The following is a 27,607-nucleotide window of genomic DNA, read 5'->3' as shown; positions in this document are numbered from 1 at the left end:
GGTTGGCCTCTTCTCCCATGTAACTAGCAATAGGACCAGAGGGCATCAGGGGAGATTCAGGTTGGATGTTAGGAAAAAATTCTTCTGTCAAAGAGAGTGGTCAGGTACTGGAATGGGCTGCCCAGGATGGTGGTGGAATCACTGTCCCAGGAGGTGTTCAAGAAATGTTTAGATGTGGTACTAAAGAACACGGTTTAGTGAGAAAATATTGGTGGTAGGTGGACAGCTGGGCTAGAAGATCTTAGAGGTCTCTTCCAACCAGCATTCTATGAATGCTCCAGAATCACAATAGGAAAAAAGCAGCATCTCCTGATCTACACAAGTCTCTGAATGCCCTGAGACTTCCTTTTATTTTTATTTTTTAAATAAAATTTAACTGTCCTCTGCTCTGAAAAAAAAAAAGAAAAGAAAAAAAAAAAAGAAAAAAGAAAAAGAAAAAAAGAAAAAGACTGTATTCCCAACATATTCTAATCTTTCCTCACATCTTATTGTCTGCACAACTGTGGAAGAATATCTGAAAAAAATATTTTTGGTAGTTCCCTTGAGGATTTGTTTTCTGGCTTCAGATATTTAAATTTGGAAAACTCTGTTATACAGGTATCACATGCTATATACATTTTGAGCATCTGATTCCCAATCTTTCACTGTCTCACAACCCTCTGTTCTTAATAAATCCTCATAATTTGGTAAAACACAGCTGGGGTCTTCACCTATTCTTATCCTCAGTAAGGACAGTCAACCAATAAATACTTTTATTCCCAGGGATACATAGACTTTCTATAAACATATGCCTTTTTTTTTTTTTTTTTTAATTCATTGTATGTTCAACAAAGTATTTCTTGTGTAATTTCTGTCTCTGAAAGACAGGTAAGCAGTCTGATATCATGTGAACCTAAAAACCATAGAACAGTTCAAATGACACAGCTCTACATGCCTATTGCCAGATCAAGACAGTGAACCTTAAGAAGCACTTCAACTCACCATTCAATCATAATATTAAGATGCGTGATCAACTTGGATACAACTGATACCTCTTTTTCTTGAGGTGTACCAGCAGTCATACAACATGAACCAGCACGCTGATTAATTTTGGAGACCTACTCTGCTCACATATGCCTTCTCTGTAACATTTTTGCAAATATTTGTCACTCTGTTGAATAAAGCAGTTCTGGTACAGCTTTGTTCTAAAGACACCGAAGATACTTTGTTAGCACTACCAGACTTCTGACAAAATTTGTGCTGTGAACTGGGAAGTAACCTGTGCTCTATGTAATACATATTCAGTTTTAAGCTATATAAATACAAAGTAACTTCAGGGCAACAGGAAAAAAAAAAAGTTTTTCTACTTGTCAAAATGTCCAGTATAGGACAATTACAGAAACTTCTCTGATGATTTTAGCTTTCAATCAGTGATGCATATTCTCCAACTTTCATTTGTCTCAACTGAACTTTTTGTCCAAGCATATTTATAAACAGAGAAACTGGTGGAAGTTTTGTGAAGAGGAAGCAAAATGTGTTAAAAGGTCTAAATGGCAGAAGACTATGAGAAACAAAGAAGACCGACTAAATGATGATTAAGAGAAAGAGATATCACTATCGTTTTTATATGAACATAAATTGTGGGGAGCCGGGAGCTGGACTCAGTGATTCTTGTGGGTTCCTTCTAACTCTGGATATTCGGTGAGTCAATGATTCTAATTTGAATGCCAAGCAGAAAGAAGACTTGTTAGCACAGTACATTATAAGAGGATACAGTGGATGAGACTAATGGAATTAAATTAAGAGAGAGAAAATTTAAGATAAATACAAGGGAAATTTCCCTTGAAAGCCAGATCTATTAGATTGTGTAATAATCTCCTAAGGGAAACAGTGAAAGCTCTGATCCCTGGAGACCTTTAAATTTCGACTGCAAAAGATGCAGAAGTGAGGACTCCAATGCAGCGAGCTGACAGTGCAATACCCTAAGTCTTTCACGTTCCACAGAGTTTCTGACCAGCCAGACCCTACATGCGAAGGGGCAGGCTCTATTCCAAGTAGTCCAGCAATAACTTACACCTCTGTGAAACCACCTCATCTCTTTTCTCTGCCCACAGCCTCTGACATTACAGTTTTAGGAAATCAATGTTTTGCCCCTTTATTACCTCTTAAATGTGAATAGCATGGCTTTCCTACCCTTAAATAAATATCTAAAGGGAAGGTGTCAGAAAGGTGGAACCAGCAACAGAACAAGGGGCAATAAGCCCAAACTGGAACGTAGGAAGTTCCATGTGAACATAAGAAGGAAAAAAACAAACAAACAAAAAAACCTTCTTCACTTTGAAGGTGACAGAGCACTGAAATATGCTGCCCAGAGAGGTGGTGGAGTCTCTCTTTCTGGAGATATTCAAGACCCACCTGGGCATTTTCCCATGCGACCTGCTGTGGGAAACTTTCTTTAGAAGGGGACTGGACTAGGGGATTGATCTCCAGAGGTCCCTTCCAACCCCTGCACTTCTCTGATTCTGTAAATAACTTAGGGCCTCCAATTTCTGTTTCTTGTTCCTCCTTGAATTTGTCATCACTTAGGCAATTTACCCAAGTTTTGAAATGCATAGTTCTAGATATCAGAAAAAAGGACAGTCATCTCAGCTCTACAAGCCTTTTTGCCAATTTAGTATAGAAATCTTAAGCTATTTTAGCAGATATATCAATATTTCATATTCTAAGCTCATGCAATTTTTTCTGCTGCATATTCTAATCTCTTTTTTGAGTTTCACTACATAAATTTCTATTCATCATTGCATGTCTACATAATACACATTTTTAATAAAATGTTAACTTAACGCTTCCCAAATCAAGTCTTAGTTTCATTATTATCAACAGATAATAAAACATTATTATCAACAGTGATGGAAGTGCAAAGGTAGGAAGTCAAATGGACAAAATGGTCATAAGCAGGGTGAGCCACACATCTAATAGTCAACCCTGGACAACTGTCCTTGATCCTTTCTGAATTTCTAGAAACACTCAGGAAATTATCTTCAAAAATCAGTGTCTTCTGACTCCTTTTTCTATCTAGATGACATTTGACTGCTGATTTCATATGTTTCTAAGTACGTCTTTTCCACCTGCAGACCTACCACTTGCAAAAACAACTATTGAAACAAAGATGTTTATATTATGCTGTCCTACCATATGCAGAAAATAAAGAGTTTTACAACCCAAAGATAAATTCATGGGGCATGATATCCTTTGCAAATATGGAGTTACTAAGGGGGAGGAGGTGCGGGAAACAAGAAGGAAAAAACAAAAAACAAAAAACAAAAAAACCACACCACCACTTGGGTACATACAATTTGGATATAAACTAACTTAAAGACCAAAAAGCACATCTTGGAAATAAAAACGGTATCTAGTTTTAGAGCAATTCTTGAAGGATTTTGGTATGAATAAAATCTTATGGGAATAAAATACAGATATAATTTTCTTTTTATACATCTGCAGAGAAAAAGTTTTATGCAATTTAAGGATTGATGCCTCCTCAGCAAAATTTGTCTAATAAAATTCATGAGATTCCAAATTATTAACCCAATACATCTGTAAAATTAAGAAATGGAAAATAAATTCACAGGAGATGCAAAGAGAAAAATTTACCAATCACAACTTCCATTCATGATACCAGCATACTAAAACTACAAGCAACAGCATACATTTTAATAGACATAAATTATAACTGAGTTCCTACATAATCATTACACAGTCTATTAATAAAATAAACATTAGTTTGAAATCAAAGTGTTGTGTTTCTTTTTTTCCTAAAGGTGTCTCAAAAGTTGCTACATTGATAAATTAATGTAAAGATCATTATCAAATTGTCATTCCAAGATTATACTACAATTGCTATAAAGCTTTTAAGTCAGAACTCCAGTGAAATACTGTATGTTCTCTACTCCACAAATATATAATTCAGATAGATGAATAAACAAGAACAACATTTTAAGTAACAACCTCACTCCTGTCAAATAAGACACTTTTTGTGCACTGTATGTGTAAATCATAACACAACTAATGGGATAGAGATGCACCCAGCTAACAGTGTTCACTTTTACTATGGTATCCTATGGTCCATCATGCACAACTGTGGAAATTTGGTTTGGCAGCAAACAGAAGAAAAGGAGTGCTGAGGAGGCTTGCACCCATCAATAAAATACATAGGTGCAATATCCTTTTTTCTTCACGGTTGTACAAAGCACCTACACATGGTGGTACTCAACATTATTCAAGTCATTCAGTCTCTGGGAAAATGATTGTTCAAAAGAACAGTCCAAACCATTTGAAAACCCACACTTTTTCCCACCATCAGCAACTGTTCACACTGTGGCTCCGGACTGTAACACAGGTACAGTTGACTACCTAAAATGACAGCATTAAGTTCTCATTTTCTCATGTTCTCATTTTCACTGAGAAAACAGAAAAGCTTAAGCAAAGGTTATTTTCTTTCCAGATTTTATAAGCTAAATAATACAACAGAAAATATACATGCATTCTTTTTGTTTAAAGTTCATTTTTAACCTCCAATTAAGTCCTTTTATTTTCATGTGTTATTTTAAAACTGCTCATTTTAGTTTTTACATTTGATTAATGTACTCTGCAGACTGGTTCCTAAATAAAATGACAGGTTCAGAAGCCAATGCATGCACAGAAGAACTTTCATGGTAACAGCATGACATTCAGAAACTGAAACTAATAATAGGCCAAACAGATTTAAAACTAAGTACTTAAAGAAGCAAGAGATTTGGACAGTCACAGTGTTCCAACTCTTTATCATAATCATCCTGCAGATGCTATTGTATATTTTGAGGAAAAAATCTAAATTGGCTGCTATGGACATCAGAAATGTCCATACAGGAAAAATGCACCACATAACTTAGCCATTTCAGAGGCTTTAACATCTTTAATAAAACCACTATTATTATTGCTACCACAAAGACAGGCAGCAGATTAGCCCAAGGCATGTGTATTTAACATCACTTTCAATGAGAACAGGTATTTAATACTTCTCTAAACTGATGTTTTTCAGGAAATAGCATTTTCCAGGGAGATAAGAATGATTTTTTTTTTAGACATAGAAGACTTCTTGCAATAAGATGATCAGTTATCATGAAAAACCACAAAAGCTTCTTTATGTTACCAACACAATTTCCTAAAGGCAAAAATACAACCTATTTCTGTATGAAAGTGTCTGCTGTTTACAGCTAAGAAAGTGATGAGAAATGATGTAGCCATAAATATTTCTATCAGATGCGGGAAAACTTCCATTCCTTTTCCCTATAGATAACAACATTCTCAAAACCCCCACACTTTAGGATGAGCTTGTTTTTTTAAAGAATGGAGATGACAAACTTCCTATTCAAAAGAAAAGTAAGTGCTCGAGTGAATCAACATACAGATCCTTTTGAAACACTAATGATAGTTTCTGCATGATTAAATGAGTCTTAAAGGTCCCTTCCAACCCAAACCATTCTATGATTCTATGATACTCCTGCCTAAAGCAAAGAAACAAAAAATCTTGGTACAGACAGTGACTTATTTTTAAGGAGGTCATTATCTCCCATTCTTCAATGAGCTGCAAACCACTTTGTGCTGCCTTAAAGGAACAGGAATCCACTAATTCCTATCTTTATTAAGGACAGCATATATCCACAGCTGCAATGAGAGTAAAGTGAAACATCTGCCCTGCTGCAAACTGCAAATTTAAATGTAGGGAGTTTATAGCCACAGTTCTACTCAAAACAGCAAGTGGCAACAAACAATAAGAAATTAAGTACATAATTACGGGAACACCTACCATACTTTAGATTATTTTCATTTTATACATCTAATCATTTATATATGTATAAAATGTTGCCCATACACAATGTTTCAGAACTTTAATTTGCAGAAGTTCTGAAGAATAAGAGTTTTAGGGTAAAAATGCCTGACTACTGGTTCCAGATTTCTAGCTACCTTTAACTCCACTTAAATATATTTTTAACATAATAATAAAAATTGCTTGCACACATTTATTAATAATGCAAGAAAGATTAAAATGTTTGAGTAAATAAACTTCATTTGTACTATTTCTTTAAAGTCTTATACTATCTAGTTCTAAGTATGACACAGTAGAGAAATGGCTTTGGGCAAAATACACATAAAAGCCACCCAATGTTGCACAATTTGGAAGCTATCAAGAGCAAAACAAGAAAACAGAGTACTACTAAAAACTTAAGAATTTAGATTTAAAAATCCCAGGTCTCAGTGAACATACCTATTCTACAGTGCCTTACATTTAAACCTCTTCCTCAGTGGTTCCTTTGATTTCCTTATTTGCTATCTTACTTCTTTACTGTGCTAAAACAAGATAGCTTTATTAATAAAGCATAAAGAGGTCACTTTAGCAAACTAAAATATTCAAGAGAAACATAGGGAATTATTTGTTGAACTGGTGGGAAAGTCTATCCGGTTTCAAAAGTACACCAGTACCCATCTAGATAGATGCTTTTCTCTCAAGAGCTGCCTTCAGGATACTGGTTTCGATGAGAACTGATTTCCACATCACCATTTCCTCTGACATTACTCCATGGTGAAGACTCATAAAACTAAAATATTAATTTGTCACTATTTCTGGGGCCCATGAGAGCATATTTTCACTGATAGCTTCATGTTCAGTGTTACCTAAAACTATAAAGGAATGTCTGCTGAAAATCAGGGAGATAGATAGATTTGCAATGAATACTACCAACCAAGATGAAGATTGCCTGTTCTGGCACATCTTATCCTATCTGTAGTCTAACTTTCAGTCTGAAGAAAATTTTATAGTAATCAAACCTCATAGTTATTCACTGTGGGACATTCGGTGAGACTTCAGTTATAACTGTGATATAAGAATGAAAATCCAGTGTGTCCTATGGTTAATAACTGTCATGCATTTGGCTATCAGAACTATGTTTGTGTGCAAAAACATGCAAAAAACAATGACTGATTCCTTTGGTGGCCCAGAACATCCCCAGCTAGTCTCTGCACAGATAACAGGCTGACTGGGGACAAGAGACCTTCCTGAGAAGAGGTAAGTGTTTGAGTGTCTCACCACCTTCACAGAAGTGCTGCTAATTGCTTCAGGGGCTCTCACTGTGGGACCTTCAGACAGTCCAAGAGACTCATGCATGTATCTCCTGTTGGATGCTGGCCAATGCATAGATCATCATAGTATCATAGTCTCGTGCGGGTTGGAAGGGACCTTAGAGATAGATACTAGATACATGCTTCAAAGCACTGATTAACATCTGGGGAAGACAATCTTTCCAGATCAGATGTAAGAATTACCTAGAACAATAGTTTGGGCAAGTGTAACAATTTAAGCTGAAGATTTTTTTAAGGGACACTTGTAACAGAAACTCACATGGCCATCATCTTCAAGAGATTTCACTACTCATGTGAGCAATACCTCATGCAAAGTTTCTAAGAAGTGTTGTAGGGTTTGAGGTTTTTTTGGTTTTGACAATGAAGCGGTCTTGAAGTGTCTGCATCACACTGTTTCTCAAAGTGTCAAGGATATAGAAAAGCAAGACAAAAAGTGATGAATAAATTGAAGATTGAGTCCATTACTAATTGTGTGCATTGGGACCCTAAAACAATTAACAACTTTACACATTAGAATATTTGTGGGATGCTCACAACCTTGTCCTTAATTCCTCTGTAAGACTTTCCTCAGCAAGTAATAAGAAAAAGAACGAGTACATTCTTCTGCTTTCCTGTTCCCACATTTATTTTTCTTAGAATTTGACAGCAGAGATTTAATTCATGAATACAAAATATTCTCTCTTTATGGCACTAATTCTGTTATTGCAACAAACATACTTCCAACAAAACAGTATCACAGGTGGTGAAATTGATAATTTGTGCCAAGGGCTAAGGCCTTGTCTCTACTAATAAAAATAAAAATACTAATCTACTGGGTTTTCACTCCTTCTACAACCAGAAAATTTGCATTAGTGAGGAATAATAGTTATAAGGTTTGATAGTGCAGATGCAGTTTACAGAAAAGAGCCAATACATTTTCTTTCCTTTTTAGATTAGTTTGCTACTAGAGATCATGAGCCTGGAACCTAAATTTAAAAGTGTTAAGATCCTTTTACTTCAACAAATCTCAGGCAGTGGGACTGTCTGTATGACCTAACTGGCAAAAGAATAAAATGAGCAGTGTACGCACCTTCCCAAAGACCTTGATCAGCACTGTCTTACAATGATCAATCAAGGGAAATTTTAACATTGAGCTTAATGTGATTTTTAGTTCAAAGACTTCTGTTTAAACACAGATTAGGATTTTTGTCAGACAATGGCCACTGAAAAGTTGACAATCCAATTAATACAAATAACTCTATCTTCCCATTGTAAAAATGTTCTGTATTTTAATAATTCAATTCTGCTGTATAAAAATGAATGCGATAGCATATGTTCCTGAAATTCAAAAGGAAAAGGCATAATTACTGTTTTTCAAATTGTGCAATGGTTTTTCACTGACACTGTATGCCATGAAAATGATTATAATACCATCAAACTGAAAGTGAACTGTCCTTTAGATATTTTACTTCACATAAAGAACACCCCAAACTTCCACCTTGTTTGATTAAGTATTCATCTTCAAACATAAAATATTTCATATACATTCTCACAATACAACAACAAAAAATAATTCTTTTACCCCGAGATTTAAATAGTTATCAGCAGATGTAACACAGAGTACAGCTGGGAGCCTAGGAACTTACAGGGGAAAGTAGAGGTATAAAGGTGCACACACACTCATTTATTCTGACTGACCCTAGCAATGAATGAGCTCTTAGCTACTAGTCCACATTCCAGTCCATTAGATGGCTTTCGTCTTACCTCACAGAGAACCAAAATCAAAGCTGGAAGTAATCTGCAAAATAGCTACTGTGCTTCTCCACATGGAAGAAGCAGAAAAAGAATCTGACAGCAACTGAGACTCAACCTGGTGATCGTCCTGTTCTAGGACAGCCTGAGTATGTTTCTTGTTATTCAATCAGAGGTAAAAACTACAATTCTACTCATAAAAACTCATGTCTCCAGAAGTTTCATGTTGCAAGGGGAAAGCAAACTGAAATCACCAATGCCTTTTCTGAGGCCTGATCTCACTATGTGCTCTATATCTTCAGAGCACCTGCAAACATATTTGGAATCCACATTAGCATACGGGAGCAAATGCATTTAGTACATGACAAAAATCCAAACTCTTTGCAAAATAAATAAATAAACCCAAAACCTGCTGTGTAAGGCAAAACTGTACATTCTACATTTTATAGACTACCACAATACGCACTGTATCTAGTTACTACTCATAGGCACTATACAATGATGCTTAAGAACAATAGACAGAAAATAGTTTGCTCTATAGCTGAAATTCTGAAAACACTTTTCCATTATTTTCTAATTTTGTATGTAGTTAAAAGTGATTAATTTTATAATGGTCATTCTAGTACTACAATAGGGATTAAGATGACATTTCTTCCTGTAACTTATCAAATGACTTCCTGGGACTGCCAAGTAATTTTTTATCATCATATTATCAGAGAATGGAAATGAATCTGAGCTTCGGGTGTTGATGTTTTGATGTGGGTTCACCTAATGCACTGGTCTACCCAGCTACGGTGTCTACCTCATCAGCTAGGAATAATGCTCATGAATAGGTTTTCTTCTAATTTACACTGGAAAGTACCTATGATTTGAGCAGAGGGAAAGGGAATTTCTTAATGTGGCCTTCTTTTATTTTTCCCTTTTGCAACAGTGGTTTGCTTATTGAGGTACCTATCAATTGAAAAGAATATACTTATCTCTACTCTTTACTTACAGCATACAATTTTGGTTTTGAGGAATGAATATTTGGTTTAATTCAGATTGTAGGTTTTTTTTTTCACCTTGTCATAGCCAGAAGCAGCTCTTGGCAGAATTCAGTGAAAGCCTCATGAGGTTTTTCACATATTTCTCAATCTATAATTCTAGCCTGTAATGTATTCAGAAGATTATTCATCCAAGTGTTTCCTACTTCCACCCAATGTTTTAGCTCCTTGCACAAGAACAAGGCTAGTGACAGTTGTATTAATTACTTGACAGAAATGCACATCCAGTAAAGTGATTGAAATAATTATTTCAAACATTTTATTTAAATGACTTTGTGCTATGTTAAACTGTGGGATATAGAATGAGTTCCTTACTATTAAGGAATCTTTCTTAATATTACAACGTTGTAAAAGTCCTAGAATATTCAGCAGAAAGAACAGTATTCTTCTTTTTTTTTCTTTGGCTATCATCGTTTTCTTTCAAATTTGGAGGTAATTTCTGAATTACAACATAATTTTGGCTTTCTAAAAAGCAATCACAACTTATTTCAAATACAGAAGTAATTTGTTGTCATATTCATTAAAACAAACTGCAATGCTGCAGATCTTACATTAAAATATAGATGTACGCTAGTAATTAAAAAATAATAATTAAATAAAAAGCAGCACAGAACACTTCAGTTACTGATAACAATCATAGCATAATCTTGTCCTACCAAGTGTGTCTCCAGGTACAGTTTAAGGCTGTCTGTCTCTGCTTTAGGAGGAGTCCAATTCTCTGTTGTTTCCATGGCTTCATTTAACCAGTGAATGAATTCATCCAGCTTGCTTACAAACCCCTTACCAGATAAGAAAAAAGAAAGAACAAGAGAAGCAAATTTGTTAGTAAAATGGCAATCTGAAAAACGTATGCTTTATTTAATTATTTATTTATTTATTTTTAAAGCTGAGAATGTAATGTACAGCAAACAGTTGCCTTTTGCAAGTGTAAAGGAAAAAAATACAACTAGGCTTCTAATAAATGAGGAGCAAAACATTTTTGGGGGGATAATTTTTGGGGGGAGACATTTTAGGACAGAACAAAATCTATATGACTGTGAGGAAATGGAAATAAACCGCAAGGTTTCAGAATACGTGAGGGGGTATATGTAAAGCTTCATCGAGATTACAATGGCAGTTGAGCTGAAGACCTTGTACTGGGGAGACTGGTGTAGAAGGAGCACTTCTGGATGAAAAAGTGCTAAATAAAGCTGCATTAACAAGTTATACATTGGCAGACTGAGGAAAGAAACTACTTGTCAGAATGTATGTCCTGTGATTCCTGTTTTGATCCCCTGGATGAGACTCAGAGAGAAGAAATTAACCAGTAGGTGAGGCAGATTATATATCCTATAATATAAATATCACTGATTGCACATGAGCCACACAGATGGTGATACTGAGAAGGAGCTCTTGCTTCCTCAGGAGCGCCATTTATTGCAAAATTAGTACCAATTATATTGTCTGATTAAAAATAGTGCCCCTGAATTTACATGATTGGATGATACTATAGGCACATACTGAGTACAGATAATTTTATTGAATTCTTATTCACTGCAAAGCAAGATTGTAAAATAAACTGACCATGATGTTTATAGGCAGCCTGAAAATTTACTGTGAAGAGAAATGACCATCTATTACAAGCATCCTAAGACAAGATTAAGTTAGGTCTAAAACCAGTTATATTATAAACTACTGACGATTCCACAGTTCAGAGTGAATTATAAGCTTCAGTAGGATAACAGCTTGGTATACATACTCAGTATCGCACTCTTGTCATTTTATTTATGGAATGATTTCTAGTAATTAGTAATCCATTCAGATAACTGAAAATAAGCTGAGGGCAAAACTTTCAGACTGGAAAGTCTTTCAGGAATCCAAATTCCATTCTCCAAAGTTGCACATGAAATTGGAATTCAAACTGACGTGGAAACAGGAGTTTGGACTTTGGGGGTACAGCTCTGTTACAGTGGCTGCTCTGAAAGTAATATTACCTATTTTTTGCTGGTCAATGACATCTAGGGTGGACATTGTAGTGTAGCAGCATAGGTTAAACTTTATCACCAGTACACCATTACATTTAGTTGCTGGTGACAGATGGCAGAAGAGGAGTAATCTAACAAACTGATATCTGACCTGGAAGTGTGTATGAAGCAAAGGTGTGTCAGTGAATTTGCCCATGTGGAAAAAAATGGCATCCACTAACATTCATCGCTTGCCAAGCATTTTTGGAGACCAAACAGTGGACATGATGTGTGGTAGTATAGTCACTCTAACCCAGCACTGTGCAAAGTAGTGTCTGGTAGACAACTACTGCCCTAAGGCTCAAGTGCCTGTTCTCTGGCAGGATGCTCCAGTGCATACTGTAGTCACGGCAGCACAGCACATACTGTGCACTCTGAATGCCCTGTCTTAATTATCATATTTTTGGTGAGCCACTATGAGTTCCCAGAATGATCATTAGTCTACTGTTAACTCTTTTCATGGAACTCACCATATCCCAAAGCACAATAAAGAAGAAAACTGCTATTCTGCAGGTTTCATTACAGGCTGTATATCAGGACATTCTCTGTGTGTGTTTGCTCTGGAGATTGCAACAGTTAGCTTCATCTCCTCCCACACATAGGTCATGACAAAAGGACTACATTACTCCCAGCAATGGTACAGAGTGGGGGACTGAATGTGGGGCAAGACGTTCCCCTGACTCCTTACGCAAAAAAAAACCAAGCAATATACTTGCTTTTTTTTTCCAGCTCATAGCAGAGAATAAAAGATGCCACACTGGCAGAGGAGTGGGAGATGAGAGCTAACAGGGAAAAGAGCAGAAAGAATAAAGTCCTTCTAGTCCCTCCAATAAATCTCTGCCTGCATTTTAGCAACGTGCTGTCCTTGAGAGACAAGGTGATATGGTAAACAGAAAAAAATGAAGAAAGGCTCTCTCTTGTATGTGTGTCTTGTACTTTACAAAAATGACATGCATAACGTCTACCCACAGTACACGATGTCTGTATGCCTTCAAAAAAGAATGCTCAGAAACACTGCACAAGAACAAAATGCAGCCATCAGCAACAGAGTTACTTCTACCCTCACACAAAACACGTACGTGTGTTAGTTTGTTAACCTTACACTCATATTTGGAAATGCTCATACAGCAGCAGTATGGACTACTAACCGTGCTCGTACACACAAGCAACAGCCTCATACAAAACCATGCTAATATGCATTCTTTCACTGGGCATCCTGAGCCAGCAGCTGGACACAGGCTAGGAAGCAGGACAGCTCAGCAGCGCCAGTCTTACTCCTTCCCAGTCTCAGGGATGACTCTCCTGACAAGCAGCGTCTGTCGTAATTTATTTTCCAAATGACGGTAATAAAATGTTCAAAAGAAACATTAAAAAACAAAAAAAAAAAAACCAGAAGAAAAAAAAAAAAACCATTCAAAAGAACACAGCAGCAGAGACTGAAATCGAAGGGAAAGGAAGGGAAGAAGGGAGGAAAAGGCCGTGCCCCGCCGCGTGGAGCCACCGGAGGAGGGAGCGCCGCTCTCCCGATAGTGCGCCGTGCCTGGGCCCGCAGCGCCACCTGCCGGCACTTCGGCCTCGACCGGCTGAGAGAGGTGGGCATGGGACTGAAAGAGCGGCGACACGGCGCGTTGTAGGGCCGGTGCCAATAACAGACGCGCAAAACACAGAACTGCTTTTACCTCAAATTATATGCAAGATTATATTTGAACACTGCAGCTCCTGCTTCGTTTGTCACGGCTTACTCATAAAACAACGCTACAATGTTGTTTGCTATCGTTTTGTTGCCTACAATTTCATCTCCTTTATTTTCATATCTGGACTCCAACACAAGAGCCTCTCCTTTTACTCCTGACCCCAAGCCTCGTGAATTAACCCCGCCTAGAAGGCAGCACCAGATTGAAAACTGAAACCTATACATGTATGACTGGATGCAGAACTCTGGAGTCATGAGTCTGACCGCAGCTTGCTCCTGCTGAGCACTCCCTGTGCCTGCCTAGGGACACTTAGCTGCAGGATCTGAGGGGCAGACCAGTTTCACTGCTGATCACAGCCCATGACCGACACACATGGTTCTGCCTCTGCCGGCAGAGCCTTCCTAGCCAGCCCAAAGGGAGACTCAAGCTCCCGGAGCTGATGGTCTCCAAGAAGCCCTGAAAGAAATACAAAGCCACATCCCTGCTCTCCTCTCAGCACGTGAACAGAAGCGGAGTCCAAAACATAACTGAAACTGTACTGAAGGGACACTGCCCCTCCAAAGACTGACCACACTGAGTCTGTCTAGCACCCTGTTTAGCTGGAATGATCAAAGATGTACATGTACTCTGTGACACAAAGTACACAACAATATTTGCTTTTCTCATCATTTAGGATCTTTCCCAGAACGTAAATGCTTTCCACAAAAGATTCAGACAATATAAGTTCTAAAAAGTAACAGGGAGAAAACTCTGTTTTCCAATACTCTGACAGCATAAAACATACATAATAATAACAAAAATAAAGACCACAGCATAAATTATATTAAAACAAAGGATGCGACTTAATATGCAATCCTGAATCAAGGAGCACGCAGTGAGGAAAAGATCATAGGATGACAAATTGTAATTGTTGCATTTTCTTCCCCTTTCTGCATTTTCTGTTTTAGATTATGTTTTCTTTTCTCTAAATATTTTTATCTTCATCAGTCTTAAGGTAGGGAAGAGTTTAGATCATTACAAACTTCAGTGTACTTTTGCTGATTTATATTTGTTAAGAGTCTCATCTAGACACTGTTATGCTTACCATGAAAATACAGTAAAATTTATCCAACCCATATTTTGCTAAGGAAAAATTAAACAAATTTTTGGAAGTCAAAAATTCATAATCAGCCGCAATGAAGCTAAAAATTACTGCACAAAATTCCTCAGAGAGAAAAGCATTGAACAGAACAGAAAAATGGAGCACCAGTATAATCAAACCAGACTCTGCCTTTTGACCAGGTGGTTCAGTTTTGCAAATGTAATAGTCTTGTACTATGCTAACCAACTAGATGCTATTTTAAAAACTCCTAGAGACAAGGAAAAAAGTTCTAATCACACACTCATGAACAATGCTAAAGCAAACAAAATGGCTTAATTTGAAATTTCACATGTAAAAAGGTTTTTTTTTTGGTGTTTTGTTTTGGTTTTTTGTGGTCTAATCCAATTTGCTCTGTATGAATAAGAATTAAGAAGAAAGACAATTGTAAGTACTGTGAAAAAAATAACCGTGACTACTGTGTCTGCTTCAGTGCTGGTGGCCTTATAGAATGAAAATACACTTTAATAATTTCTTCTATAATATAAAATAAAAAAATTAATTGACCAGAGAATTTTAAATAATTGGTGGGATTTAAGTAATGACCACAAGACTTCCTCATTAATGACCAGAACTCTCAAATTTTGAATCTTAGAACATGAGAATTAATTTGTTGAACACACCAAAATACAGGGATGGATCAGGTACTGAGCCAGGGAAGGATGCACCTCAAAGTGTGCCTTCCATCCTGGCTCTATTAGAGATAAAGGCCTACAAAAGACAGACACACAGGGCTCCCTATAACTCATAGAACTGGCCAGAGGAGCTTGGGTTAGGCTTCATGTTTTGGCATGTGGAAGAGCAGCTGTGGTGGTGTACTGTCAGCACAAGACACCCTGGAGCATGGAAGCAAGGTCTACAGGGTAGTCAGGTGAACATGCAATTCATTACACTTAATGGGACTGTGTGCATTCCATTCATCCCAAATGTGTGTCATAAAAATTAAATACTTAAAATAATCACAGAAATTGGTCAACTTTGCAATCCTGAGTAGTTTGTGATTATTTCTTTTCCTGTTTTCCTGGATCCTGTTTGCATATCTCTTCCTGATCACAGCTGTTCAGCACACCTTGCTATTTGCCACCTGCACCCCACTGCTGCTCCTCTTTGCACAGCCCATGAGTTCCTCACTCCCCGTGTCTCTCCAGTTTCCTATTTCATAGTTCCATTGAGCTTCAGATGCTCATTCCATCTCTGCTGAAGACTGGCATCTGAGAACAACTGCAGAATTAGTTGCTCAGACATATTCCCATTGGATTTTCTGACCAGAACACAACTGAGACCTTCCAGACAAGCTTATGCTGTCACAGCTATGAAAAAAAATACATATATGCAGAACTATCAAGTGAGTCACTTAAAATTTTGCACAAAATGTCTCTCAACTCTCAACTCAGAGAACACTGCTTCTTGCACTACAACTTTTAAAGTTTCCTAGCTTCTTTTCAGAGGTTAAACTTTACTTTTTACGTTACAATCTTTTCTTCTGGCTGTTCTGGTGTGTTCAATAATTTTAGCACTTCAAATGATCTCATTTAGACTTTGAAGTTCAGCTTTCATTAATTGAATGGAATGGGAAGACAGGGAGTTTCCATCTCAGCTGCAATACCACTAAAAATCTATCTTTTAGTAGACCACATTTAGAATAGAAACAGAATAAAGTGCAGTTCTGTAATTTTGAGCTCTAATCTAAGAGATGGTACAGTTACGGTTACTCACCAAAAATAATAATAGTTAAAAAAAAAAAAAAAAAAAGAATATGAAAACACTGAGTGTTTTCAGTATAGTTTTGATACAAGATTGCTTTAGGGGAGGAATCTTGATATACGCAATAAAGAAAGCACTAGCAAAAACAATGTCAAAATCATGATACAAAATACAGAGGATGTAACTGCATCCAGTTAACTGCATTGTAGAATTCTTTATGTATGCCTTCCATGTCAAATTTTGCTTTTGCTTTTTATGGCTAAAATTTCCCAGATGTATTGTGCCTCTATATGGCACAGGTAGGAATATTAATTCAGTACTTTTGGCTTGTAATTAAAGTTGTGGAGGGATAACAATGCTCAGTTTATTAGGCTAACATTTTCTTTTAACACACGTGCTGGCTTATTGTACAAAGGCATACTTCTGGTCATTGCAATTTTGAAAGCACAAAACCCTTCTAATGAGTTGAACTAAGATTAAAATCAGAATAAAACAGAAGCGGCAAACTATTAAGTGCAAAAATACTAAGCAATGTATTATGGCAGTTAAGTGTGACTCTATAGTGTCTACACTGTTCCACAAACCTCAGTATAGAAGCACCAGACAACACTGCTTGTTAAATCGCTAACCAAGACCTTTTTTCTCTCTACCTTCCCTTTTATTACACAAAGGGAATTCTCTTCTTAGAAGAATTGGTTATGAGGCTGTTGCTTAAAAATGAATGTCCAATTTTGTTGCAAGCAGACAGTGTTGTAAAGTTTGTTCCCAATTTACAAAAAGACTGAGCTCACAAGAGGGGTCTGTGTGCAAGGATGGGCTGGCTCTAAGGGCTCTTCTATCACAGAATACATTAAGAAACCCTTTGTCTGACCACAAAAGGACTTGCATATTAGTCTCAGGAGGAACTCATTCCTGCTCACGGACTTTATTTTCAAAAGGATAAAAGTGCACTTTCTTCATAGGCAAGGGTAACTCAAAGAAATCCAGGTACTCAAGAGGATGAGGCTGCAACAAACTGCCATGGACAATTTAATTGGAGCTGGACTCAAAGGCAACAATAAAACCATTAGCAGTACAGATGTTAGGGATTCCCAAGGAACCAAAATGCCACAACAGAAAATATTCATGTTACACTGTCAATATTCTGTGGCAGATAATGACTTCGCTGAAATACAGAACTGACCAAGCACATCAGGAGGATGCTAATTTTAATATGCAGCTTGGGATACATTCATTCACAAACAGTCTATAAACTAGCAGCTTTCAGCAAAGAAGTACCATGTTTACTCAATAACCTCAGCCTATGAGTACATGGAATTTACATGCTCACTCAAAACAGGAAAAGATAAAAGACTTTTCATACTGGACACTTCTGTAGAGATATATCTTAGTCTTCTACTATATACCACTTAGGCATTTTTAAGGCCAAATACGATGCTAAACAAATCTTTCACAAGTGCTACCTCTTGGCTTTGTTTCCAACAACCACATACATAATTAGAAGTGACTATTCAATGTATTTTCTTTGATGGGCACCCATCTGGTTGGTCACAATTTATACAGTTAGAATGAAAAACAGCAGCACAGGAAGTTTACTGGCTTGTGATGTTTTCTTAGTTGAAGTTCATGTTATATATCCTGATGCTGCAAAATGAGGATTCATATGTAAAAATACAGTTATATCAAGCACAGATAGTTCAGCTTTTCAGGGAGAGGTTACTGGAGAGTCAAGAGTACTTCTTGAAACAGTATGAGTGACAATGCACGAATCTTAGAATACTAGAAAAATACTGCAAATTAACTCAGTTCTAATTTTGCCCCTAAAAGTCAATGCCTAAGATATACTGTAGTCTGACTAGAGCAAGAATGGCAATAAAAGCTTTTAAGAAGCTCTTGTGTTCCCAAAGCCTTCTTGGTAAGAGAATGACAAATATAAATGGCTTCAAAACCAGGATACAGAGGAGCACGCAGTGCAGTTTCACTTTTTAGTCCATTAGAAATCACTACATGTGAAGACATGGAACCTGATTCTACAGTAATAATGTGACTGTCCCCATAGAACTGTTGTGTAGGAGCAGAAATAAAGTCAAAGAGCAAGTTACACTAATTTATGTCTTAAGAACCTTTCATGAATGTAACTCTCTACACTACTTAAACCTTTCCATGGTGCCATAAATGTGATTCTTCCCTTACTCTATGCCTTGTCTTGCCTTGCTCAAGGTGAAGGTCTACTTTCTCTTTAAAGAACCACCACAAGCACTCCAATACTATTTGAAACTAACAAGATCTAAAAAGAGACCTTGGCAGTATCAGCAGATAGGCTCTGGAGCAAAACTAAAGATAGTTATAGGAAGGTATGTCAAAGTCTTCCAAAGCCCTATTCCTGAGTGGTGTTTTCATAGATAGCAGACAAGCTTCCAGCACTGCACATAGCACTTCCCCAGCCTTCTGATGGCCAGCGAACACCTACAGTCTAGAGGCAAAATCAGTGGGCTAGAAGGACACTGCTGGGGAGCAAAGGTCCAAGCAGCCATTGGGCTAAATATGTATGCACTTGTCTGCCATACAGTGGCATAGGAAAGGTCTTCATGCCTTTGCAAGTGTTAAAGAGTAGAGAGGACCATTGCAGAGAAGGGAGGGGAACAGGAAAACTCTTTGATACATTCATCATTTAAGAAATCATCTGGTCTGGACTTAACAGCAATATGGATTGGTTTTAAACCTCCAGAGATGCCATCTGCTCAGAAGGCAGTACTGCCAGGCATACAAAATGGCTGCTGATCTCTCATGTTGATGTGACCTGGCTTTCTAACAGAGACCCAGTGTTAACAGCCATAACGCCAGTAAGGCTTCAGGCTTACAGTGAGGAGAGAGTTCATGCTGCAAAAGTATATACCAGTTTTCTAACTCAAAAGTGGTATGGGATTCAAAGCACTCCTGGGAATCAAATAAATAATTAGCATATCTTTCTTTGCATGGAAAAATTTCACATATGTCAACACATATTAGATGACAGGAAATTCTTTTGCATATCTACCTCCTAAGTTACCATACATCACAACTGGAAACCAGGCTGATTTCAAGGCAATATTTCATTCAGATCGGCTGAGGCTTGCCCTACTCATAGCCTCAAGAGCAGCACTTGCTGCCTCACCTCATCAACTGCTGTAACACTGTCCGCCAGGCCCCAGACTTTGACTGCTTTAAGTGCTAGACTCACTGAATTTTGCAGACACAGAATTATTGGTTAAGGAAGTAAATACTCTCCACTTACCAGTTCTGCCTTGCCAAAAAGTCTCAGTGTATGTCTGCAGAGGCATGGTTCTTTCACTTGCCTCATTCAGCATCCCTAATCTGTCCTCTGATGAAATTTTGAGGTAGAATGGACAAATATAAGAGTTAAAGGATACCAAGATCCCTGAAAAGGGGATAGGACAAGGAAGGGATGAGTAAACAATGAAAAAAAAAAACACAAGCTAATGGAAATCAAATTGACACACAAAAGAATTAAAGGCAATGCCAGTCAGCAACAGCAATGCTGTGAGTGAGGCCTGAATAATGCACAAATTTCTGAATAGTCATCCAAATCCAGTCCTTGAATGGTCTGGTCAGCACTGCATACTGTTTCTCAACATACATTCATTCACAAATAGCAATGTCTGTTATTGATCGTGTCTCCAGTAGCTTTCACTACTCTTAAAATAACTGTTTCTGAGTCTTTTTCTATTTATTTTCTACATTAAATAGATTTGTGCCCAAAATGTGTTCCAGTGGCAGATAAGTTTATCATACACATTAGAGCATCAAATACCACAAGCTCAGGCTTTTTTATATTATAACCTCATGCGATCCTAAGTCAAAGATTTGCCCTATATAAAGAACAGGCAAGAGATGTGAATCTTTTTAGGTCATGTACTCTTGGACTCACCCAGCTGATAAACTAGGGAGCAAGTTATGACCACCATCTCCAGATATTTGTAGCCAGAGATGCAAAAAGGGAAGGTCGAAAGCAGCAAATATGCCTGAGAGAAGACAGATCATGTTACCTACTCCCCAAAAGGGGAACTACAGCTCTGCAGTCGCAGCTGAAAGCAGGGTCTGGGTTCTGGAGGGATCCTGGGTACAGCGCAGGAGAGGGCAGAGTGGTCTGACTAAAGGGGAACTGGTGAAAACAGTTATTCTGTAAAAGTTTCAAAAATTCATTAAAGAAAAAAAAAAAAAGGAAAAAAAAAAAGTAACACAGAAATAAGGTTTAATGAGGGTATAAAAATACCAAAATGAGTTCCTATGTCCTGGTTACAGGATAGGGGCTTATTCCTGTGATATATTCACATATTCATCCAATTTATGGTCCCAAATTCTCCTTTTGTCCACTATTAAAACCTCTAAACTGCAACAGAAAATATAGAAATTAGTTCAGGATCTGTTGTTCCTAAATACAGATTTGTTATTTATTCTACAGAAAAATCTAAAGCAAAACATCTGGTCAGAACAGTTTCTATTCTTTCAATAAAAATGTTTATTGTGTAGCAACCTTGATCCAAAGTCCATGGTTAGTGAGAGTATTTTTAGTGAAGCTAGTTGCCTGCTACGCTTTTTCTAAAAATGCTGTCAATGTAACTATTGATGTTGAAGCAACTTATGGTGATGTAAGGGTACTTGGAAGTACTGCACTGCCTCTTCATGTAATTATCTTAAATGTTGTGTTGGCAACGTACCTTATTTTCAGATTGTTTTACAGCTAATATATGTATTTTTGATTATAAACTGAACTGCATCCAAAAGATGAACTAACCTTCGTTTGCAATTTTTCTATATAACGGCTTCTGTAATATATTAGACAACTTTATTTTGCTCAGAAAAAATAGGCAGTTATGGGTGGCTGTCATTTCTTGCTTGGTACGCTCTGAGTATCTAAGCATCAGACAGAGCCTGGGGGTGGGACACCCATGTGCAGCTGTTCATCCTGCTGAGGGTCAGCTGTGACCTTGCACATGCGCTGGGCAGCACCACAGGACTCAACTAGTGCCGCCTGAGCATCTCCTCCCACCAGTCCTAGCATTTCCTTAGTGTTTGATCCTGCAGTTCTTGGATGTTGACCTCACTCCACCAGCATTTAGTTCCTTTGAAACTGCATGTGATGTACATATACCATGGTTGTTACTGTAGACTAAAATGCAGAGTGGGCCTATTGCATGATTAAAGCAGTTTAAAGGAGGTTTGCAAGTTGTCTGGTTAGTAGCAAACAATTTACCTTTTCCCAAACAAAGAACAAAACATGTTAAAATGATGACATTAACCAAATCGAGTACTTTCAGCAAATGGCACAAAGATTCACAGTGCCTTTGTAATGAAAGATAAATTAATGATACTTTACGTATCATTTTCAGTAAGCTAGCTGGCAAGTGATGCAGAAAGACAAAATATTCTTCACCTGAAAATCAGAAAGTCATAATCACTCTTTCTGTATATAATGTAAGTAAAGTTCTCTAAATGATAATAAAAGTAACAGCTATATTTTCAGTGAGACATTTATTATTTGCAGATAATAGAGTTTATTTTAAAATATATTTCACAGTATCTGTGAAGTGAAATAATACACTCCTCCAACAGAAGTGGAGGTGTAAGTTATATTTTTTAAAGTTTAATAATAGATATATTCATGTTATTATTTTAAATCAGAATGACACTTCAATGTTAAGTTCCTCAGAATAAAATTCAAAGCAAAAATAGTTGGAATCTACACTAAAGTAAAAAAATCCTCCTAAGGATGGATATTCATAAGGAGGAAATATTACTATTTAAAATTATTTAATTTCTGAATTTCTAACAAATCTGACTGTAAAGTTACACAAATCTTATTTGTTTGAAGCAAATTAAATTTCTATTAAATAGGTGCTGTAACAACAACTGGCCTCAAGAGGGTGATATATTACCATATCTAAAAGTTTTCCTATTGAAGGAAAAAAAACCCACTCCTTTTTAATAAAATAGAGCAGATGCTGTTTGCTTATGAATAACTGCTGAAAGTACTGACCTTTGCTAAATCCTTGACATGAATTAAGATACAATGACCATGATTTCCTATCAAAATCGGAAAGTTGAATTCAGCAGTTGCTATTGAGTAAGGTTAATTGGTGAATAGAGGCCACCTCACAAGAGACATTTAAATTCTTGGACAGCAGGGAGAAATTAAGATTCATCATCTCTTACTTTCCTCCATTATTATTTCTCCAGTTACCCAGTTTCATGTCCTGTTATGCTCTCATTTTTTGATCACCTGCAGTCTACACAAAAAATCATGTCACTATTACATCCTCCTCTGATTGCTTTTCTTTTGCCTAGTTTATTTACCTTCCCTTTAATTTTTATTTTTTTCCAGTGGTCTCTAGCGAGCAGTCCTTTATAACACCTTTAAACCCTAATTCTGAGTCACTTTTTTTCCCTTCCACCAAAATTTGGAACCCTTTACAGAATAAAATAACAATCTCTGGTCTTTATTCTGTTGTCTTTTTATTCTTTGCTTTTAACCCCAGAAGCCTGGCTTTTTATAACAAATTTACAATTTTCTCTAGTTTTCTGTACTTGTGACAAACTTGTACTGCAGTGCATAGGTTGAATCCGGTTTGTACTTATCCGAGCTAGTTTTACGCTAGCTCCTAAACTTCAGTTCCTGATATGGTGTAGTGATATTTATCTTTCAAGTGATTCTGTGTGTCTCTGCTCTTGTGCAGCACAGTACGGAAACACTCCTGTAATCAGATGTCAGCATCAGCAAGAAAAAATAACATTTTGCAACTTGCATCTCTGTTTGCTTGTTGGCTCTATCTTGGTCAGCTTACCCTGTGAAATTTCCAAAGACTGTCCAACTGAAAGTAGAAGTAAATCTAGTCCACATTCTGGTAAACTTATTTGATCTACTTGAAATAAGTCTTTGCTATCAATAAAGGTATATTCAGATAAGAAATAAGTTTTGTTAGCTAAGGATAGTTCAGGTCCTTGTTAAGATTAGCGTTTGTGCTCCAAAATCTAAGGCAAGGATTTATTTGTCTTCCTGGTTGCTTTTAAAATTTTAAGTCATTTTAAAATGACTTTCAAAAACCTGTGTAAGCCTGCAGATTGCCTGAAATAAACGGCTAAGAGACAGATTTCTGTCCACATTTGCCACAAATAATAGTCAGTCTGATGCTTAATGATGACAAATATGATTTAAGAGTCAATATGCTTTAATGTTTCACTTCTGATCCTAACATACTGGAAAGGAGGGAGGAATGAAAACTAGTTGCTGTCAAAACACATAAAGACACACAAAAAGAAAAGAATATGAACATATTCTGAAGAGTTATGCAATAATCTTATATAAGTGGACTTGATCTTTCCTCTCAAGTTAATCCTCTCTAGACCCTCGAACGTTTCTCCTCTGACTCATCTCTAGCATGTACACATTTTAAGGCAATGATGCATTAACAACAGTAGATAGACTGGAATTTAATTTAGTTGGAAGTTAGCAACAATGTATTATTTAAATAATTAAATATTTAGTCTAGACTATGGGGAATCTGCTGTACTGTATCTTTCTGGAATATCCTGTACACTCTCACCCAAAATACATAAAACATTAGTTTCCAGGAGCCTAAGTGTATTATGTAACAGAACAGTTAGACCTTAAAGCATTGGGAAAGGCACAGTTCTATGAAAATATAGAAAGCAATCAGTGTTCTTTCTTACCCTGCTGTATATAACCATGTTTAAGGGAACAATAGAAAACACAAATGTCAATTCACCAGTTTTCTGCTTGATAATGATGGCACTTCAAGCAGTGAAAAAATAAACAAACAAACAAAAATCAAATCAATATAATAAAAAAAAAAATCAACACATTAACTAGTAAACTAGTTGAAAGAGTTTCTCAGAAGTTGTCTGAAACCGAAACCAAGAGGACTGGGATGTGGAGTTTGGCTGCGTACACAGCAAGAATCATGAGGTGCTCAGAGCTAAAGGTTTTGCATGAGATGTGAGTCAAGCAGTTGATGTAAACATCATTTGCAATCAGTTCTAAATACTGGTAAAGACGCACCCTAAAATCACTGCTAAATTTCTAAAATTTGGAGGTCTTCACACAGGGAATTAAAAAACAGCATGAAAAAAAAATAGCACAAGCATGTGCTTCACAATATAGAACTCCTGCAGTCAGTTTTAGATATGCAGTTACAAATTCAGAATTTGCACAGCTTGCATAGTAGTTACTGGTTTTGCAAAGATTCCCAGTGACAAACTCACTCAGTTGTAAAGCAAATGCCAAAGAAAAGTGAATGTACTCAGAAGACCTGTTTAAATTCAAGCAAACTGTTGGAAACCCAAATGTTCACTGTATTTCAATATCATTTTTTAGTAAGAAGTATTTGAGTAGAAGTGTGAATTCCATATGCATTATTGCTTAATAATACTTTAACCAGCTTGTAAACTGAGGGATGGGCTTTTAAAGCAAGGAATGATCATCAGATCTAAAGCAACAAAACAGTTTTTCAGTCATAGTACAAAATACAATGCGACATTCACAATTATGCTGCACAAAGCAGCAAAACTGCTGAGAAGACTGCAGAGTTGCCAAGGTATTTCTGGATCTGATACCTTTTTACTTGGTGTTGTAATTCTGTTGGTAATTTTTTTGTTGATATTTGCTTTTGCGAATTGCTCATCAGCAAAGAGCTGTATTTCAGTATATTATGAAGCAGCACAGTAAGATTTATGAATGAAAAAAAGGTTGACAACCACTTTACTATTAGGAAAAATATGCAATCCATTTAACTTAAGGGGGTCAGTATTAAAGCACTTTTGCATAATTTATTGAAAGAAAGAAGGCTGAGGAGAGCACTACAACACTTGAAAATCGCTTATCTGGTAACCCAAAAGAAGCAAGTTCTGCTCCCTGCCAATTATCTTTGCTTTTTTCACCTGTTCTGACATTACTGGATGATGTTCTGTTTTTCTTCATTGACAAAGCCTATCAGCATTATTGTTTTCAACAAATGTTTTAGTACCCTTACCACCATCATCAAACTTCATTTGTCCACTGTACATGCTCTTTGCCCTAGTGTTGAAAATCACCTCCAAATACAAGTAAAATTTCCTTCTCTTATAGCAAGTTTCTACATTAACTATACCAATGTTTCATTTCATTTCATTTTCTGCCCAGAAGTACCTATGTCCTCTATCAACAGAAACAATAAAAATTCAGTTCTCCAAATAATTTCCAGCCATCTCTGCTACCCATATTGATTCCCAACTCTATCTCCAACATGTAATTTGCTCTACTGAGACCATCAAACCATTTACAGAAACGTACAGCTTAGCTTTTTAAGACCTCCAAGGAGACTGCATAGCCCTCTAGTCAGTCTGTGCCTCTGCTGTTACCCACATGGTACAGTGCTGCCTGATGTGTAGATAAAAACTCCTTAGTTCCAATCTGTGCCAGTTTCCTCTTGTCCTGTCACTGGGCATCGCTTAAATAAATCAAGCCCCATCTTCTTTGCATCCTTCCTTTAGGTATTTATACACATTAATAAGATCCCCCTGAGCCTCCTCCAGGCTGAACAGTCACTGCAAATAATTCCAGTGATTTTGCATGCAGAAATATCTTTTCCTTTTCCAGTTAGTATAATAGAAACTACCAACCTGAATCTGCATTCTAAAATTAATTTAGGGTAGCTACTAAAAGTGCTTTAATGATATTTTTAGTGTAGAACTACATCTTAACAATAAAAGGTACATTCAGAATTCTCTATTACTCATTCTCACATTGATCTCCAAAATATAATTTCAGAAATGTACACAGAGCTGCCACAGAAACTGTGATGTGCCACAAAATGGAGATAACCAGTACTACCTAAATAAGCAGAATACTCTCTGTGGATAATCAGAAAGATTAGCAGTATGACAGTATCAGTGCAAGAGCATCTGCATAATTTAGTAGTATGAAAAAACTCATTGGACTGACTTCCTCAGATGTTTATATACCATATAAATGAGACAATGGAAAAGTCTTCCAACAAATACTTTAGCATACATTCAGCAAATTGCTTACTATCAAGATATTTCCAGAGTTATATTAAGTCAAAATTATTCCCGTCAATATAAAATGTTGACACCACTTTTTTCACTCTATTAAAATAGCTAAAATATGAATTTCAATGATTTTGAGGTTGCCAATTGTTTCAAAATTGTTGTTCTCCAAAAACGAAAGGTTGAGATTTTTTTAGTTTTGCTTTACAATCTCAATAAATAAAATAAATTAAGCTAGACATTTCCTACAGTGTGAGTGGATTACCAACATGCATGAACTTGCTTCTTCTTAATTAACTTCTCCCTTCATACTTGACCTTGTTAGTATAAAATTACCACTAAAAAAAAAAAAAAGAAAAGATTTGAATTATTGTTAGGATGTGTATGTATGCTATTTGGATTCCTCTTTTTGGGATTGGAGATTTATTAAATAACAGAACTGAACTAAATGCCAAATGATGATAATTAAGAAGTAATGGCACACTTTTCCTATTCAGTTTGGGGAATTACAAAACAGGAGATCTGGCAAAAGAAAGGACTCTGTTGTGGCATAGGTATGGTATTTTTTAGAAAGGTTTTGTTTGCAATTTTTCATAACTTCACATGGCAGAGGAATTTTCTATTTTTCTATTACTTTTGTCACATTAAAGTTACTTAGCAAGGCACCATAGTATCACTGAGGCAGGAATTATCTCAGTAAAAGCTCTTGTATTGAAAAATCAATCATTTTTTAGTTCTAAAAACAGAAAACAGAATAACAACAGAATAATAACATTAACATAAAATAATAATAACATTAACATCTGCAACCTTTTGCCCATTCTGAAAAGGAGGTACTTCAGAAGTGATGCAAGAAGCCAAAAAAATAAAAAATAAAATAAAAATTCTATCTCAAGTTAAGTGACATTAAAAGCTGTTATGCTTAGTTCCAGCAACACTGGAAGGAATATCACTGCAAAAAAAAGATAACTGATTCAAATGAAATGAGGTTACTATACATAATGCGTCAGGAGACAGGAAAATTATCCCAAAATTCTTGGACTAAAGCAATTATTTGTTTATTTTTTTGTTAAA

General features: G+C 36.5%; 1 protein-coding gene across 4 annotated transcripts in view; it reads right to left on the bottom strand.

Annotated features, from left to right (window-relative positions):
• AKAP6 (A-kinase anchoring protein 6) overlaps nucleotides 1-27,607 on the bottom strand; it is a 252,582-nt gene that overhangs the window by 140,804 nt on the left and 84,171 nt on the right. For all 4 annotated transcript variants that reach the window (XM_032444905.2, XM_032444906.2, XM_085549107.1 and 1 more), the window contains one exon: nucleotides 10,589-10,711. In XM_032444905.2, the coding sequence (XP_032300796.2) occupies nucleotides 10,589-10,711 (123 nt within the window). The remainder of the gene's footprint in view (nucleotides 1-10,588; nucleotides 10,712-27,607) is intronic.

Source organism: Coturnix japonica, chromosome 5 (genome assembly GCF_054131305.1).
Source record: "Coturnix japonica strain WE chromosome 5, WE-NBRP24, whole genome shotgun sequence".
Lineage (NCBI taxonomy): Eukaryota > Metazoa > Chordata > Aves > Galliformes > Phasianidae > Coturnix > Coturnix japonica.
This window is presented reverse-complemented; position numbering and strand designations above follow the sequence as displayed.